This window comes from Suricata suricatta, chromosome 11 (assembly GCF_006229205.1).
Source record: "Suricata suricatta isolate VVHF042 chromosome 11, meerkat_22Aug2017_6uvM2_HiC, whole genome shotgun sequence".
Taxonomy (NCBI): domain Eukaryota; kingdom Metazoa; phylum Chordata; class Mammalia; order Carnivora; family Herpestidae; genus Suricata; species Suricata suricatta.
Window position 1 is genome coordinate 28617176 of NC_043710.1, and position 19911 is coordinate 28637086.

At 37.4% G+C, this 19911-nt stretch overlaps 1 protein-coding gene across 2 annotated transcripts in view; it reads right to left on the reverse strand.

Moving 5' to 3' along the window:
* Positions 1-19911, reverse strand: part of ELP4 (elongator acetyltransferase complex subunit 4) — a 238494-nt gene that overhangs the window by 69613 nt on the left and 148970 nt on the right. The window contains exon 10 of one of the 2 annotated variants that reach the window (XM_029914791.1): positions 10541-10918. The exons of the other annotated variant lie outside the window; for it this stretch is intronic. Within the exon in view, the coding sequence (XP_029770651.1) occupies positions 10745-10918 (174 nt within the window). The 3' untranslated portion in view covers positions 10541-10744. Of the gene's footprint in view, positions 1-10540; positions 10919-19911 lie in introns of those variants that run through there. 2 annotated transcript variants of the gene reach the window in all.

Below are 19911 nucleotides of genomic sequence, written 5' to 3' on the forward strand. Positions count from 1 at the left end.
AGCCTAATTATTTAATTTAACTTTCAGAATGTTAGTGCTCAAAGCCCTTCTGTCTTAACATGTATATTATAACCCTAGGTACCTGTTATACAATTAGAGGGAGTTAAAGTTTACTTGGCAAATGCAATCATAATTTTATTTGCTAAATAAAGTAGATTTATTTTTTTTTAAATTTTTAATGTTTTATTTATTTTTGATACAGAGAGAGACAGAGCATGAGCGGGGAGGGGCAGAGAGAGAAGGAGACACAGAACTGGAAGCAGGCTCCAGGCTCTGAGCTATCTGTCAGCACAGAGCCTGACGCGGGGCTCGAACCCACAAATGTGAGATCTGACCTGAGCCGGAGCCGGAGGCTTAACTGACTGAGCCACCCAGGTGCCCCTAAATAAAGTAGATTTAGAAGGACAGACAGAATATAACAAATGCATCACTATGTTATATGCTCCCTACTGTGCTAACAGTTGCTTTTTAGTCTTAGGGCATAATATAGAAAAACTAAAGATACGTATGATAAGAATTATCAAGGATGCATTTAGAAAAATAGATAAAAAATGTGCATATTCAGAATGTACAAAAATCTTAAATCTATATAGCTATTTAATTAGTAAACTCAAAGCACAGGAAAAGAAATAACTGACCTGGCTATTCAGCTACAGGAATAAGTAGAAAAATGCAATTTCAGAAGTCCAGAAACACTATTTAAAAAATTATGTTGAGGACATAGTTTTAGACACAAAATTAAAATAGGAGATTGAATATGTGTGTCCAAAGATAAGTCAAAGGACATTAGACGTTAATTAAGCCAATGGCATAATTTTACTCACAAACAACCTTATTTTAATTATGGAGATGTGTAAGTAGCAGAATTGTAACAACTCTTGGTCATTTCCGTAAAATCTTTTAAAAGGTTTTAAATAATAAAAATATGAAGAGATATAAGAAATCTACTGAGGGGCACCTGGGTGGTTCTGTCAGTTAAGCCAGTTAAGTGTCTGATTCTTGATCTTAGCTCAGATCATGATCTAATGGTTTGTGGGTTCAAGCCCTGCATCAGGTTCTGCACTGATGGTATGGAGCCTGCTTGGGACTCTTTCGCCCCCTCTCTCTGCTCCTCCCCGGCTCATTCTCTCTCTCTCTCTCTCTCTCTCTCAGAATAATAAATAAACTTAAAAAAATAAGCTTATTGAACACCCACTTAAGCAATTATGATATTTTAAATAATAACACTCAATCCTCAAAATAGACTTATCCACATTGGCTATATGACTGAAAACACCCAAAAATATTTTCTTTTCCTGGTAAGACAAGGACATTAAGAAGAGGAAAAGAAATGCTTGAGTACAAGTGTTAAGTATCCAAAACAGTATGGGGAGATACAGGATCCCGGGAAGACCTTTTTCAATTTTTAAAAAATGTTAACAGTTTGAGTCAATGGCTATTTAAAACTTTAAATGTTTATTTATTTTTGATAGAGGGCAAGTGAGAGAGAGGCACAGAGTATCCAAAGCGGGTTCTGCACTGAGAGCAGCAAGCCCATTTGAACTCACTGTAAGATCATGACCTCAGTGGAAGTCAGAGGCTCAGCTGACTGGGCTGTCGGGCACCCCAATGGCTATTTAAAACTTTAAAAGCACATTAGTCATGGAGATGTAACGTACGGCATAGGGAATATAGTTAATCATATTGTAATAGCTTTGTATGGTGACAGATGGTAACTAGACTTATTGTAGGGATCGTTTCATAATGTATAAAAATAATTAATTAGTATGATGTGTACCTGAAACTACAACACATTAGGTATTATTCAGGTGGTTGGTAAATCAGAATCAGAAAATGCAGTGATTGAAGCCCAAGTCTATACTGTAATTCTGTGGAGAAGAAGGAAATCTAACAGGGTAAAATAGCTGGGATGGGCATGAGAGGCAGAGAGGAGAGGAAAAATATCTACTCACCCCCTACATTTATATCACCCTATTGGGAATAGGGGAGAAGAAAGAAGAAGCTTTTCTATACTTCTTTGGGACGGATTTGAAAATGGCAACGCAGGACATGCGCTCTAGGTGAAATTAATGAAATAGCTCTAAGGGGCACTTTGTGAATCTGACACTTTCCTAAATGAATACCCAAAGGTCAGAATTGGAACACAAATGTCCCTGTCTTGCTTCACTGATCTGTCATGCAGGGACTACCTGACTGGGAGTCAGGAGCCTCTGGTTCTGGATGTGGTCCTTTACTTTCTGTGTGACACAGCAAAACTTATTTATGTAGGCCTCAGATACCTTAGACAGATCCATAATTTTTAATTCACAAATCTAAAATACTATGAATACCTTAACTCATTTGGTGGCAAAACCTGGCCTGAATTAGCATAAAGCTATTTATAGTTTTTATTAATCTGCCTTGTGTGAGTACTCATTTTACTGCAGAAATATTAATGCATTTGATTATGAGATATTGATTATATTACCTTTTAAATAGACACTTTAGAATAATTTATTGAAATATTTTCAAATGTAGAAAAGTATGCAAGAATAGAAAAAAATTCTCATATTCCTCATGTGTCGATTCCCCAACTTTCAACTCTTTACAACACTTGTTTCATCTTCCTTTAAATTATTTTTGTTTAAATATAGGCATACTTCTCCAAACATGTCTATATACCCATAATTAGCCTTTTTATGAACAATTTAAGAACAAGCGGCATGATTCCTATCATCCCTAAATATTCCAGGGTCCATTTCCCAAAGCAAGGATAGTCTCTTACATAATCCCCATACAACCCTTCAAGTCAGGAAATCAACATTTATACAACACTACTGTCAATCTGCAGAGCCCATTCACACTTTTGTCAACTGCCCCAGCACTATTAGGACATCCGTTCTCTTCTCATATTCTCAGTCTCTCCTTGCCTTTCATGTTGACAGTTTCTCAAGAATACAGGACTTTGATTCTGTAGGCTAAACATAAGCCGAGGTCTATCTGATATTTCCTTCTGATGATACTTTTCGGGCAGGGAAACTGCTAATATGATACTCTGCTTTTCTAGTGCTTACATCCAGGTAATGTGCCACATGTGATGTCAATCCACTTGTGACGGTCACCTGCCATATTGTTCATCAGGTTTTTCAAAGTCAGGTCACCATTCTTCCCTTTGTAACTGATTAGTAGTTTTTAAGAGAAGTATTCTCAGATTCTGTTAGTATCCTGTTCCTCATCAAACCCACCAGACAACCCCCACCCCCATCGACAACTCCCATCTGAATTGAACACAACAATGGTTGTCAAATGGTCATTTTCTATTTCATCATTCCTTTGATGTTTATTACCTGGTATTCTACTATATAGAAGAGGTTTCTCTTTTCACATATCTGTCTGTCTCTGTGTCTATCTTTAGGAGTATGGACTCATGGATTTCCATTTTACTTGGTGGGTTATCTTCTATTATTTACTTTGAAGTTCAAATTTCCCAGATTTGCCTAGAAGGGTCCTCTTCAAAGTGGCTCCTGTGTCTTTTCTCATGTCCCCATCATTCTTTGAGTACCTCCCTACTTTTTGGCACAAATTCTAGTCTCATGTTATATTATCTGTGCTCCCGCCCTAGGAATAGGAATAGCTATTTTGCCTAGAGGTATCCCCTCCCCTCTACTTTTTTTTTAAATTAGTGAGGGAAATATTTAGTGGGTATTTGGGGGTGTTCCTTCGGTTGTTATTGTTTCTAAGCTTTCTAGAGGGCAAAGTTAGGTAATATATCTGTGTATACAAGACATAAAGAGACAGACATACATACACATACATATACACCTATTTCTACATGTATCTGTATGTATGTGTACATGCACCTGTGGTGTATACTCATGAACATTTGTGTTTATTCCAAAGTTACCTCTTTCAAATATCAAGCAGCATTTTCTAGTGTAGCAGGCCTTAATGAAATAATTTTATTCACAAGTTCATCTGTTACATGGTTGAATGCATTTTGATCTTATTCTCTTTTAGCCTCAGTCCTGTAAGATCAAGAAGTACTGGTCCTTTATTTTGCCTTCCTACAGCAACCACTTCATCCTCATTCTATTTCCATGATTGTGTTAGTAAAGAAAATTCTGTTAGGGTCAGAGAATGAGGTAGGAAGAAATATAGGAAAGAGTATAATTCAGATTTTTCTATGAATACACCAATGCAATTATAAGTATATGTATAGAAATGTATACATTTTTTGTTCATTCCTAACACAAAAGTAAAAAACAAAAAAACCCCTCATAAATTACATGGAAAGAGTTTAAAAGGCTATTTTAATTGCTTAAAATAGGCTCAAACATACAATATAGTTGAGAAAAATAAATAACTCACACAAAGATAATGGGTTTATCTAAAATAGGCTTATATGACTAAAATTTATCATTTTAATACAAATGTGTGTTTAAAGTTTCAAATTTAAGTATACTATGCATATTTTATACTGAACTAGACTAACAAAACACCCCCGCTACAGCTGGGAAGGTTAAACAACAGTGTTCAAATCTGATTTAGATATAACAGCTGTTCAAATGCCAGGGCGGACTTTACTTGAGAATGTGACCATTTAGTTCTGTTAAATATAAATTGTTGTTCTGGCGACATTCATGCATTATTTCCCCCCAAAAGTCCTTAAGAATTTTATTTTCTCTAATGTGTAGTAGAATCATACTGAAATTCAATGGGTCTTTTTCTTAAAATTAACTTTATCTTTCTGAATTTTCTGGGGAAAAAAACAAAAAGAAAAAAAGAGTGGGACCATTCTCAGTCCTCTCTTCCTGTGGCTTGGACCCTAGTCACTGCATCAACTGCTCTTGCCAGTACAAACATAATATCAATAATAACTGGAAGAGTGGTACTGCTTTTAATGAGACACTGATTAGTTGCATTTAAGTTCCTCAATTTTGACTGAAACAAGTTTAGACATTTTTCACTGTAGACAATAATTCCGTCATGGCTACCTAGTACATGGGTTACATTATGAGTTGTTTAAGTACCATTCTCAAGGCTAAAACAAAGAAATAAAATCCTAAAGTACTCAAGAATAACTACAAATACTTCATTTAAAGAATGTGAACATCATTAAAAGTCTATAGGCTTATTTGCAAATGAAGAAGGTGGTTCATTATTCAATTTCTTGGGACCTGGGAAAAAACTAAGGTGATTTTTAAGAAATTATTTTCCAAGAGAAGCCTCCTTAATCTGATGTCTCAAGGGAAACACGACTTCCTCCTCCAATATACTTCAGAAACTGAAAAGAAACCGCTGATACAGAAAAAACTCACCTCTGCAGGAAGAAAACAAAAACTGGAAGGAGAAACAAGAACTTATAACTTGGAAGATAACTTCCAAGGTCACATAGGAAGTCAGCAGCTGTTCCTCAACTAGAAATCAGTTTTTAAGACTTAATCCATTCAACATGTTACATCCTTTCAGGTGATGGGGGTCTTTGTCTCTCTCTTCCCTCCCTAATAGATTTCGGGCCCTAGCCACCTGTCAGAAACTCCGTTAGGCTTTAGAGATTCAATGATGAACAAGACATCTGTGGTCTCCGTATTTATGGAGGTGAGCATGTAGAAGCAGAGTGATAACTGCTATGATAGAGAAAGTACAGGGCACTGTGAGAGCACAAATGAGTGGTATCCAATCCAGACTTGGTGTGGATACATCAGAGAAGGCCCAGAGGACGTAGTGACATTTAAACCACAGCTTGAGGGAATCTTCTTGCACTGCTGGTGGGAATGCAAACTGGTGCAGCCTCTCTAGAAAACAGTGTGGAGGTTCCTCAAAAAATTAAAAATAGAGCTACCCTATGACCCAGCAATAGCACTACTAGAAATTTACCCAAGGGATACGGGAGAGCTGATGCATAGGGCCACCTGTACCCCAATGTTTATAGGAGCACTTTCAACAATAGCCAAATTATGGAAAGAGGCTAAATATCCATCAACTGATGAATGGATAAAGAAGATGTGGTTTATATATGGAATACTACTTGGCAATGAGAAAGAATGAAATCATGCCATTTGCAGCAATGTGGATGGAACTGGAAGGTATTATGCTGAGTGAAATAAGTCAGTCAGAGAAGGACAGATATCATATGTTTCCACTCATATGTAAATCCTGAGAAACTGGACAGAAGTACATGGGGGGAAGGGAAGGGGAAAAATATAGATACAAACAGAGAAGGAGGGAGGCAAACCACAAGACTGTTGAGCATTGATGAGGGCACTTGTGGGGATGAGCACTGGGTGTTGTACATAAGCCAATCTGACTATAACTTATATGCAAAAAAAATAAACCACAGCTTGAAATATAAATACCAGTTAAGCTGGTTGAGAAGACAGTGATAAGGGGTGGAGGAGCTGTTAAATGGACAATTCCAGTTTGAGGCAACATCCTGTGTACATACACTTTTGAGGAACTGAGAGAATTTAAGTGTCGCACAGGAAAATTCCTGTTGTGCTGACCCGATCTGGCTCCTGCTCCTTGGCAAAGCCAGAGTGGAGAGCTAGCACCCATCACTCCACCCCAGAAAGAGCAATGGAGCAAGAAGCAAATAACATGTCAGGGTTTAGGGACAGGTAAAACATTTTGAAATGGAAATCTATGGCTTACTTTTTTTTTCAAATCCAAAGATTAGGTCAATTTAAAAACTGTTCTTTAAATAAAGTTTTCAAAATTCATTATTATGGTAGTAGGGCAACAGAGAGTAAGGAAAAGATTATATCACTATAAGTACTATAATTTTTTTATTTTTATTTTTATTTATTTTTTTAAGTTCAGGGTTTTTCCCCTTATCTTTTTTAAATGTTTTTTATTTTATTTTCGAGAGAGAGACAGCATGAGTGGGAGAGGGTCAGAGAGAGAGGGAGACACAGAATTCAAAGACAAGTTCCACACTCTGAGCTGGCAGCACAGAGCATGATACGGGGCTCGAACTCACAAACCGTGAGATCATGACCTGAGCTGAAGTCGGATGCTTGATGGACTGAGCCACCCAGGCGCCCCTGTAATTTTTTTAGATTTTAGATCATAGCATTGTATTGACCACAGGAACTGTATTGGTCAATGGTTAGTCTGTATCTGTAAATTATAGGTGCCTCACTGTTAGAATGAGGGGGTTGAAAAAGAAGGTCTGTACACTTCTTTCTGGCTCTAGTATTTGGGCTCTGTTACTAATAGAACCATCAGGATCATAGCATCGAAACTCTGCTCTTTGAGAGTCCTGCATTCCTTCAAGTTACCACAGCAATATCCTTCCACTCAAGAGAGCAGCTCCAATTTTGTCAGATTTCTTTACTGGGCTTCTGATAAGATTTCACAGAAAGAAAGGGTTCTAGAGCCTAAAAATCTGGAAAAAAACTTTTTGTTTCATTGCCTCATTGCATCACCCTCCAAAATTTAAATTCTTACTTAATTACATAAAACATGGGGACAATTCTCCAACTGGTCTGAACACAAGCCTAAAGCTTTGAGTTCTTGAATGATGTTTCAATACCCTGAGATAAGATATTTATTATTCAGTAAGAGGCTGATTAAGAGATATCATAAATTCTATCACCATAATCAGCTTTGTGTTATCTCAGGAAATCTAATTAGGAAAAATAATATTATAAATATTTATATTCATAGTTCAAGACTGTCATTGCAAACATTGTGCTTATTGTCCTAAATTCAGAAATAACAAGGAAACTTGTCTTTTGCTTAAATGACTGTAATATATGTACTGTTTTATTTGGTAGGGCCAAAAGAACACTGGCAGTTAGCAAAGTAGTCCTAAATTTACTATGAACTATCTTTTTAAGCTCCATGATAAAACTGAGTCTTTATAAATGAGAAAATGATGTACTAAAAACAAGACATTAAATCAATTTTAAACACCAAACACAATTTATGCCTGACTTTAAAACTCATCCACAAAACATTAATCTACACAAAGGCCAGAAGCTGAATGAAGCATAATTTGTGAAACTGATACCTTTCATTACAACCTCTAACTGAAAAGGTCATTAGATATATTATATCTAAGTGAGCAGCTTATCCCTGCTTCATTACTGATAATTAAGACAAGTAATATTTTCTTGACAGTAATGTGTCCGTTAACAGATATATTCTAGTTTGCATAAAATAAGCATTAATTACCATAGTACTACCACAGATTAAAAAAAATTAAGTACCTGTATAACATGTCTTCATTATTTTTCCCTTAATTTCCTTAAAGAATTAACAGGCTCAGAAAACATACTGTACATATTAAGAAATTCATCTTTAGTCAGGACGGTTTTAAATTCATAAGGTACATAACAAAAAAGGTGTTCTGAAAAAGTGATCAATGAAAATGAAGGTACCGTGACGGTGTCATTTAAATGATCTGTACTAAGTTGCTTTGTTAAACTACTTGAAATGCAGTTGCTCTTTAATGTTAAAACTTCCTCAGTCTTAAGGTAGGAAATTTAGGGAGGTACGAAATGGTATTCTGCTATGTGAAAGGATTAAAATAATTTTCAAAGTGTCTGCCTGAAAAGGTTGAGAAAAGGGTCGCAAAATTACATTAAAAACGTTTCCAATAACGAGGTAACCTGCTCAGTAACTACTACTAGTAAAGACTAATATTTACTATGTGACTAATATTTACTACGTGTACCATGTACTTCATAGCATTTTTCCGGTTTAACCTCATGGTGCTAATACCCAATTTTACATTCAAGGAAAAAGGTGAACACCCTTGCCTACATTAACATGACTTGTAAGTGGTGGGAGAGGACTGTCTGGTGGACTCCAGAGTCTGCACTCTTAAGTACTACACTGTACATTCTTGACAACAGGTTTAATTGTTTCAAGTAGGACAGCCTAGAAGTAAAACTTCTTAAGTGTCTATTGGTGCAAAGAACTAGAAGTCAACAGGGTATTTGTTTAGAAGACTGTGAGGAAACTGACACTTGAATGGGGACAGAAGTAGTAATTTATGCCCTGAAATTTTTGACCAGGAGCCCTTCCAGTTTACCAGGCCAGTACTGAGTACGTGGTTCATCTCTGCAAAAAATTGAGCAATAAGCCAGGCAAAGTATGTAGCATCTCTGCATCGCAGTACCTTAATCAGTAAAATAATGATAAGAGACCTAACTTGAAAGTTGTGCAGATTAGGGTGGTGTCTTGCAGACACTCTGGATTGTTGTATCTTTATACATATTTAGATCTCATCAGAGAGAGGAGATCCTTCAAGCTATTCTTGCTCTTTATCACCCAGACCGGAAACTCATCTTTTGAGAAGCCCTGTTAAGCCACTAGGGCAAGTGTGTCATATTCCTCAGGTGTGCTAGGGTAGACAAAAACGATGACAGACATTAACTGGGATATTATATATTCTCAGCTGTAAGAGCAGTGCTCTGGGGGCACCACAGTGGTGTGTATGGAGGGTGAGTCGTATGAAAAACGTCTACTAAGTTAACGCTCCAGAGGCAGTGTGTCGGAGGAGGTAGTCTGCTTGAGTAGTTCACAGCAAAGGTATATTTGAAACCAAAGTGTATTTGACTTTTGGCTTTGCTACTTACAGGTCATGTAACATCCGTAAAGTTACTTAAGCTTTTTGGCTTCTCCTCTTCATTTACATGACAATAAATGAAATAGAGCAAAGGGCACAGTGGCTGACACATCATAAGGATTAAAAGGTGGGGACAGTGAGGTCAGGTAACTTTCCCAAGGTTACGTAACTATATTATACAACTAGACAGTGAGAGAGTTTTCTGCTCTGTGCTATGAGGAAAGCAACATAAACATAGAAACGCAGGTGATGAATAGATACCTAAAAGCACAGTGAATAGAGACGTAAATATGGCTACAAGGAAGGATGGAATGGTGATTCGCATCAGCAAGATAAGCATGAAAGGGTTTAAATGCAAGAATATGATTTAGGGAGCAAAACAGCAATAGTGTTCTCAAAGTTGTGTCTGTCAGCTAGAAAAAGACACATTAAAGGTAATTTCATTTTGAAATTGGATTCTTTCTCTAAAGTCCCTTATAATTCAAGGGCCTTATACATGCAAACATTATTAACTTGATATCATCTTAGGTGGAAAATAATTATTGTTCATATGGTTTTCCTATTTTAATTTTAGTTTTATTTTATTTTGAAGTTTATTCATTTTTGAGAGAGAGAGACAGAGTGTGAGTGGGGGAGGGGTATATAGAGAGGGAGACACAGCATCCAAAGCAGGCTCCAGGCTCTGAGCTGTCAGCACAGAGCCCGACTTGAGGCTCAAACTTACGAACTGCAAGATCATGACCTGACTAGGCCCTCCAGGTGCCTCGGGGTTCCTATTTTCAAACAAAGTTATTACCAGAGAAGAATTTTGCTGTTTTTGGCCAAAAGCAAGAATTCCAGGGCCACTTTCTTTTCTTAACTTTATTTATTTTGAAAGAGAGAGAGAATCCCAAGTAGGTCCCACATTGTCATTGCAGGGCCCATATGAGGCTCAAACTCACGAACCGTGAGATCAGGACCCGAGCCGAAATCCAGAGTCAGACACTTAACCAGGCTCCCCTCGTGGGCCATTTTGTTTAAAGAAATAAAAAGATCCAAATAAAATGAGGATAGGAAGCTACTAGAATTATGCTTTCTCCTTCATTCATACTTTGTAACCTACTTAGGAGAAGAGAATAGGTAGAAGTGGGATAACTGTCTGATATATGAAGTTCTAGTTTACTTTTCTGCAGTCATGTAAGTATATTTTTAGTAAAAATATACCACTACAATATTAAAAATGCAAAAGGTGTATTTTCCTTTTAGGAAAAAGAGGTATCTGGTCAACAAGCGGGCATCATCTGAGTGTCCACCATACGTGCTGTCTCTTGAAGGGAGAAGAGGCAGGTGAACTAGACGGCCGAGGTCTCTTAATTTGCTCATCTAGAAAGGGAGGAAAACAACTATAACTCACATGTCAGCATTTTAGCCTCTAACTCTCGACTTTGTCACGCAGTAGCCATTTGATCTGTGCAGGCTTCAGGTCTCTCACACATAAAACGTGGCTCATCCGTTTTGCAAAAATTGTTCTGAGGACTAAATGAGATAATGCTTGTGAAAGCTCACGGATTGTCTTTTCCTTCCTTTATGAGAAGAGCAATATTTTGCTGCCATCTCACAAGGGCTGCCACTATTCCCTTGGCATATAAAGGATTGTAGAGGCCAGAATTTCTGCTTCCTAACAAACACCTCTGGTTTCCATGAGCAGAGCAATGCTTCTTTGTGAAAGAAACCACCACCACAATATAAGTCTTGGTGCCAACCAAGCCTTTGGAATATATTAACTTCTCTAATCCTCACAACTATGCTGTGCAGAAGGTGCTGTTATCTCTGTTACACAGGTTCCAACCTACAAGTGCTGGGTCCAGTTCTCAAATTCAGGCCATTGGACTGCAAAGCCTCACTCTAGATCACTATGACACGCTACTTTATAGAGGACACAGAACATGAGATGTGACGTTAGAGTGTGTGGACTGCTTATCGTGAGCAAGGAGCTTGGCAGGGGCTTTCGCATGTGTAATTCTCCCCTTTTTCTTCCATCCTCTAGTCTGACATACGTTTCCACCCAAAGAGCAGTTAAGAAGGAGAAATAAGACATGAAATATAAATGGGGAAGCTGCTATTTTCATGTGAGTAAGAACCTATTGAAGCTAAAAGCATTCTCAGAGGTCAAGAAGGCACCAATTAATAATACTTGTATTAGTGTTCTAAAGAATCTATGCTCAAAACCTTCTCATAGTACTGAGGTGAACCCTGATCAAGGTCTTCATATGCCTTAGGAATTTGGTTCAGCATTTTACTCAGGGACAATGTTAATGAAATACCATAAATTAAAGGAACCCAATGTATTATTCTGTATCTAATTTCTTGCTCTCCCAGTAATAGTAAGAGCTGCAAATAAGAAGTCTCTTCAGTTTTTTTCCCTCCATCCCTCATAAATTCAATATCTTTTTATGTATATTTAAATTAATCTAACATGAATGTAGAAGTTAGGGACACTCATAATGTCTGTCTCTAGGCACTTCTGCACATACTGTTTACTCCTTACAAGGGGGTGAATATGTATATTCATAAAATAGCATTAACACTGGAATTTCAATTTCTAACAAAATATTACTAATTCTTCATCTTCAACAGGAATGAAACACGACAAAATCACTATATTCTATTAGGAAATTTTGTTTACTTCAATATATCTGGTAAGACTTTCTGTGGTGGGGGGAGGGGGTGGTCAAAAAAAGACCGAGAGACTGGAGGGAGAGAGTGCCTGAAAGATTGGGTTTGTCTTTAGATTTTAGTTCAAACACAACTACTTGGGTTATGACTTTCAAAGGTCAATTATTTTTGGCTAAATAAGTAGAAAATTGGTCTTGCTAAGCAGGCATGTATCTCCAGGCATGTATTTCCTGGGGGAGGTCTGAGGTGGGGGTAGGGAGAAACCATCGCATCGCACTACGGCAATGATACAAAAATTTCACGTTCATATATATAAACAATATTAGCATAATACTGTTCTTTGTAGGAAGAGATGTTAACATTTAGAGGGTTGTAATTATTTTAGGAATAATGAATTTCTATAAGGCATCTGTTTTTTCCAAAGTATTTTGGTTAAAGCCTGATTTGCGTGAAAACATAAATAACCTCTTGCTCCAGACTGAGAGCATCAGCAAGCTTTAACAGATGGCCTCATTTAAAAATCATTTGTAAGATATCTCACATTTATCCAACACGCTGTCAACTTCTTCCTTTTATTCAATCATGATTTTACATATTTCTGTCATAAATATTTCTTAATCCTGTGCATTCATGGAAATCACACAATTTAGTATTTATACTTAATTTGGTTTGGGTCAGCCCTGATTCTTTAAAACTTATGCCACTAACCTAAGTATTATAGAATGATTAATTATAGAATAATACAAAGCTTAACATTAACTCATGAAAATGCAAACAAAAGCAACATTTTAATCAAGGAACAAGTGTAAAAAACAAAAAATTGAAAAAACTCTTCATCCTGCATCTGTCTCTTGCTCTAATTTTTTCTCCTGTCTTTCTTACTCAAGAACCTGAAATGGAGTGCATACTTGCTGTCTCTATTTCTTCATCTCTCATTCACTTAAAAAGAAAAAAAGCCTGCAAAATCCATTCAGTGTTTAATCAACTGCATGTAATCAAGGTTTCGTACCCCATATCCCCCATATCAGTGGTCATTCATGATTCTTGTATTGCCAAATACAATGCACATCTCTATTCACGACTCAACTGTTGACCTGTTCATTACTCAAGGCTTGTGGCATTATTCCTTATTCTCTCCTCAAAATTCTCTCCTCCCTTAATTTCCATGAGACCACTCTTCAGGATTCTTTTGCATTCCCCTCTTGTGACTCTAAAGATGTTTTCTAATCTTTCTTATGCTACAGACTTCAACTACCAGCTTTATCGCAATGACTCCCAAATCTGTATCTCTAGCCCCTGTATCTCCTCTGAACAAATTCACACATCTAAATGTCCATAGGTTACTTCCACCTGCATGTCCCAAACTGTACCTTTTTCTGTGGCCCTTGTCTTAGTGAGAGACATCTATCTCATCAAGTCACTCAAATCAGAAATTGGCAAGCCATCTTAAACTTTTCCTCCCTCACCAAGTGACTGAGTCCAGTTGATCTAACTGCATTTCTGCCCAGTTCTTTTCTTGGTTTGGGTTATGAAGATGATGATAACGACCTGGACTCTTACAACACTTTCCTACCTGGACTCTCTGGTTCCAGTCTTGCTCTCCACTTGATTTATTTCTTCATACTGTCACCAGAGTGATATTTCTAAAACAAGTCTGATTGGTATTCCTTGCATAAAATATTTAAATGACTCCCCATTATCCATGGGAGAGAATCCAAAATCATCCTTTCTGTAAATTACATTATGATCTGGCTCTCTCTTGGGAGGAGGGGGATTCCTTTCCTCATCCATGTTTAAACTGAAGTCTTGATGCAATAGATGCTTGCATCTAATTATAATAAATATGTGTGCATTTAAGATAATTAAGATTAGATGCCATTCCATACCAAAAAAATCTAAGTAACATGAAAGATCAGAAACATGGTACAGGTAGAATCCAGAATGAAAATTAGCATTAGGATAAATAATAACAGATCAGACTTACTGATATTGATAAGAGAAAGAGGCTAACAGTCTGAACTGAATTAGGGTAACAGAACAAGAAAAATTATGGACTACTAAAACATAAAGTCTATATATATGTTTTCACAAGTGGGCTTTGATGAGTGATGGAGTCTAGAAGTGGGATTAGAAAAAACCTGTATCATGAGAGGCCATAGTAAGTTGTATTTGCATAGTAACCCCTCGAAAAGACGGTTCCAATAAGTAATTTTCATGCCACAAAAGTATTAGTGTGTTGTAATCATTTAAAAAAATACAAAAAAGAAATAGTATATTTAAAAAATAAACTGTATTAATGAAAATCATTAAAGTTCCTGCATTTCATGTTTCTGCTAATTTACTAAAGTTTGAATCCAAATCTATTAAGTTTCAACTCTTCTGTTAAAATTTTGCAATTCATTTCAGTGTTCTTGAATAGAGCATACTGCATTGAAACCATTTCAACTATGTGATAAAAAATATGTGGTTAAAAAAATAGATAAGGTGAGCAAAGTTCCTTTTTGCATAACTACTTAAACTTTTCAGGGGCATCTGGGTGGCTCAGTCAGTTAAGCTACTGACTTCCGCTCAGAGCACGATCTCACGGTTCCTGAGTTCGAGCCCTGCATGGGGCTCTGTGCTGACAGCTCAGAGCCTGGAGCCTGCTTTGGGTTCTGTGTCTCCCTCTCTCTTTGCCCTCCCCCACTCATGGTCTCTCTCTCTCTCTTGCTGAAAAATAATAAACATTAAAAAATTTAAAAGAAAAAAACCCTTCAGTATGAAGTTCTAAAGTACCAATTATAACTCGTGTGTGTATAAATCTCATATATTTTTTAGTAAGATCAAAATCAAGACTAGTAACAGCATCCCAGAAGTTTCCTACAGCCCTTTCTAGACACTACTCATGAAGATAAGTTTCCTGTGTTTGTTCCTGAAACTTTGTTTTGTGTTTCACATGTAGACTGCAATACATCTGGAAATGAAGTTTGTTTATGGTGTGAAAGAGAAGTCAATATTAGTGGGGTTTTTTTTTTCATTAACCGAGTTCTACTTATTGAGATGTCCATCCTTTCCCTTCTGTGCTACAATGTTACTTTCATCATAAAACAAGGGATCACATACGTGCTGGTTGTTTCTGAAGTCTTTTCTGTTCCATTTGCTTATTGATTTATACTTGTGTCAATACTGTAAGTCTTGATACCTGGAAGTGTAAGTACTTTAGCCTTGTTATGTGTAAAGATTGTCTTCTTGGTCCTTTGCATTTTCTTAAAAGTTTCCACAAAGTTCTGCTGGAATTTTGATAAGAATTGCACTTAATATATACAGCAATTCTGAAGAAAGCGACACCTATTTATACGGTAGTAGACTTAGTCAGACCTTTAAAGTTGTGCAGGATGTGGCAATTATTTATTGGGTGGGAATGTCCAGTGCACTGCTGAATGTCAGAGAACACAGCCTCATCCATTAAATTCTACTGACTATCCCTAGGATAACCCAAATCATGTTGATGTCAACGGGTTAAAAAAAACTTACCTACTAAGGTTTCATTCCTAACATTAAATCCTATGATTCTTATTGTTCATTCATTTAATGAATATTTACTTAGTACCTAGTAAGAGCAAGCTACCATGCTTATAAAATGAACTGAGTTAAAGTTCTTAAAAAGAGATCTTTTCTACTTTAATCACTTTGAAACTTCTATCTAGGCAACTGAATTTGCTCCATAATACAGACTGGACAAGTCCCTTTAAATATTAAATTGAGCTTTTTAAAATAGAAATGGTGTGTTCATTTTTGTATCTCCAGTGCCTCTCCTACAGCAGATTCTCACTGAGAGGTTTTGCAAATAATAATATTCTTTATGATAATTTTAATTCATTTAAAACTTTGCATAACATTTCATACCTAACTCTATTTTTTTACCAATCAATCACTATTTTTTTTATATGTCAGCTTTCTTTACACAGAGTATAAGCTCTGTGCTCACTTCAGCAGCACACATACTGGAGTATATAAGCTCTTCAAGGGCAGGGGTTGTGGTAATATATATTTGTATCCTATTTATAGCATGGCATAGGGTAAGGAACTCTTATGATTCAATCGAATCGAGCTAATATAGTATTGTACAAAATTATTGTACAAAATGTACAAAAATTAGAGAACTGAACATAAATGCCAAGATGCTAACTTCACAAACAAGTGGTGAACAGAAAATACAGAGAGAGAGAGAGAGAGAGAGAGAGAGAGAGAGATGTTAATTCTGAATATGTATATAGGATCTCAGCAGAAACAAGGAAGGAGAGTATCCTGGAAGTAGAATAGGGATGATCAAGGTAGAGTTACCAGACTTTCTGCTTCTGCCTCTTTCTAACTCTAGTAGGTAGCGGGGAAGAAAGTTTTGTAAACAAGCACTTAAGATTCTTATTAATGGACCACTAATTTTACCCTCTTAAGAATAATCAATGATTCTTCCTTCCCTTTCATCTTTCATATCTTGGCAAACACCACCAAGTACCGTACTGTCAGCTCTTCATTTACCATATTTTAGATATTCAACTTGTTGGAACTGTTGCATAATTGGACAAGACATGTTGAAGCCTACATTGCTGGGTCACAGAGATTACCTGTGAAGACCTATAGGACTTCAGCTGGTGTCACTAGGCTACCCAGGGCCTCATGCTAGATGAGCAAAAACAACTAAGATTGGGTTTCTTAAACATCTTCTGTTAGAATTGGTCCTAGAATTGAGTAGGATGGAAAATGCAAGAGGGAGTCATTAAGAGAAGCTCCTAGAGATCAGGGACAATGAGTTAGAAGTTAGGAACATAGGCGTTTAGAGTTATACCATCCAGATTATAAACCTGGCTTCATTATTTGTTAGCTTTGTGACATTAAGTAAGTTATTCAACCTCTCCGTGCTTCACATTTGAAAGACAGGAATAATAAAACAACCATAGGAGGTTGTTGTTTAGAATTCAGTGAGTTGGTATATGTAATCTGTAGAGTTCCTAGCACACTGTAAGTACTCATGGAGTCTTGGCTATCGTCAGTCAGGGTTAACATTTTCTAAACTATCATTATCATTTTTGGGGGGTAAAAGGAGAAAAAAACCCTTAGAGAGATTAAAAAAATTCAGAGAGGCTATAAGAGAACCAGTAGAGTTCAGTGGAAACCAAAGAGAAGAAATAATCTAAAAGATATGTGGGGGAAAAAGATATATCATGTATATAAGGATAAAACACAAAATTCTATATAGGAACAAGATACTTTAGTGTAATAACCTAATAGTTCATCTGTACATTAAAAAAATAAAACAGCATAACCCTGGGCATCACATGATTCAACAAGAATATTCTGAGCTAATGTTTCCCGGGAGATCTTTATTGGTGTCACTCTGTAAAGATTACAGTGCTATGTAAATTTGAGATCCATTTTTAGCTTCCAATTTAAGCTGGAAATGACTTTTCCCATAAAAAGAGAATAAAAAGTTTCTCTCACCCCTCCTGCCTCTGGACCACAACATGAAGAGAAAATACAGCTTTGAGCCAAAGAACACTGATCCCACAGGCAGAATGTGCCACCAGGGAGACCAGTGATAGAGAGCACGGCTGGTGGGTAAGGCAGAAAGGCACAGCAAATGCAGCCACTCCTGGGGTTGACCAGCAAATCTGGATTAGTTTACTTAACCCTCAGCAGACACACAGACATCCTCTCACAGAACGGCCCCCTGGGGCAAGAACTATATGGCAGCCCAGAGGGGCCTTCAGATTGCCCCAGACCTATTCCCTTAGCTGCACTGGCAATCCCTGGTTTACTCCCATTGTGTTGGCCTGTTAATACTTCTCTAACTAATTCGTTTATTAAAATGTTTTATTTATTTTTGAGAAAGAGTGTGTGAGGGGGGAAGGGGAGAGAGAGAGAGAGAGAGAGAGAGAGAGAGAGAGAGAGAGAGAGAGAGAGAGAGAGAGAGAGAGAGAGGACAGAGAATCTGAAACACGCTCTGCGCTGAAAGCAGTGAGCCCAGTGTGGGCCTTGTACCTAAGAACCATGAGATTATGACCTTAGCTGAAGTCAGATGCTCAACCATCTGAACTACCCAGGCACCCTGATAATTCTTTAATAAAGATAATAAATTATATGGTCACTCTAGATGGGGAGCATTAATTCTTAATTAAGGAGAAAAGGAAAACATTTTTAGTAATGTGCCCTACCAACTGAGCTAGCCAGGTGTTCCTACTCTGAAATCTTTTAGAAAATACTAAATTCAAGATTTTGGGAGCTTCTGGGTGGCCCAGTCGGTTAAGCGTCCAACTTCGGCTCAGGTAATGAATTCACAGCTTGTGAGTTTGAGCCCCGTGTCAGGCTCTGTGCTGACAGCTCAGAGCCTGGAGCCTGCTTTGGATTCTGTGTCTCCCTCTCGCTCTCTCTCCCTCCTCCGCTCAGGTTCTGTCTCTCTCTGTCTCTCAAAAATGAGTAAACATTAAATTTTTAAAAAATAGAATTAAAAAAATATATATAGATACCTAGACTGAGTGATCCTTATAGAATCAACATTCTGGTGCCAGAGTTAAAACATAAGCAGAAAAATGCTCTGTTAATGAATTGTGACCCACCTGACAGAGTTGTCTTAACAGGACTAATTTATATCCGAGTATGATCATAATAGTACAATTTAAATATTCATCTGTTTTAAACTCTTTATGAAATATCTTTAAAATAATTTAATTTAGAATATTAAATTGTGATGATGGGTCACCACCATGGCATCATTCCTCTGCTCATACACATTTTTAACTTATTTTTTTTAATGTTTTATTTATTTTTGATACAGAGAGAGACAGAGTATGAGAGGGGGAGGGTCAGAGAGAGAGGGAGGCACAGAACCGGAAGCAGGCTCCAGGCTCTGAGCTAGTTGTCAGCACAGAGCCTGACGCGGGGCTCGAACCCACGAATGTGAGATCTGACCTGAGCCGAAGCCGGAGGCTTAACCGACTGAGCCACCCAGGCGCCCCTTATTTTTTTAAATGTGTGAGAGAGAGAGAGAGAGCAAACATGCAATGCAAGCAAACGCATAGGAGTGGGGACAGGCAGAGGGAGAGAAGAATCTTAAGCAGGATCCATGCGCAGTGTGAAGTCCAGTGAAGGACTTGATCCCACAACCCTGGAATCATGACCTGAGCCAAAATCGAGAGTAAGACATAAAACCGACTAAGCTACCCAGCCACACCTGTTCAGAAACATTTAATAGTTTCCCACTGCCTATTAGGTTAACTGTAAATGCCCCAGCCTGGCATCACAGGCTCTGTGAGATGCAGCCCAAAGCCTACTGTTTTTATCTTGAACTTTCACTGTATCACTTTACCTCTAAGAAACATGATTTGCTCCTGCTATTCCTTTTACCTCAACATTTCCTTATTTTGTTTGGAGAGGGGCAGTATGACTAGCTAAAAATGCTCACCATTCCTGGACTCCCTGTAGTTTGAGTGGCAGTTTGCAAAGTTCTGGCCAATGAGTTGTAACAGAATTCTACAGAGGAATACCTGGAAAGTTTTCCTTTTCTCCCTCCTTCAATCCATTCTTCCTACTGGATTGTAGACTGGTAGGTGGAGCTGCAGCCACCATCTTGTGACCATGAGGCAACAAGTATGAGGGAAAGTCTCAAAATTATGGAAATGTGACCTTGACATTCTAGAACCACTGAATCGATACCAGCAGCTGCT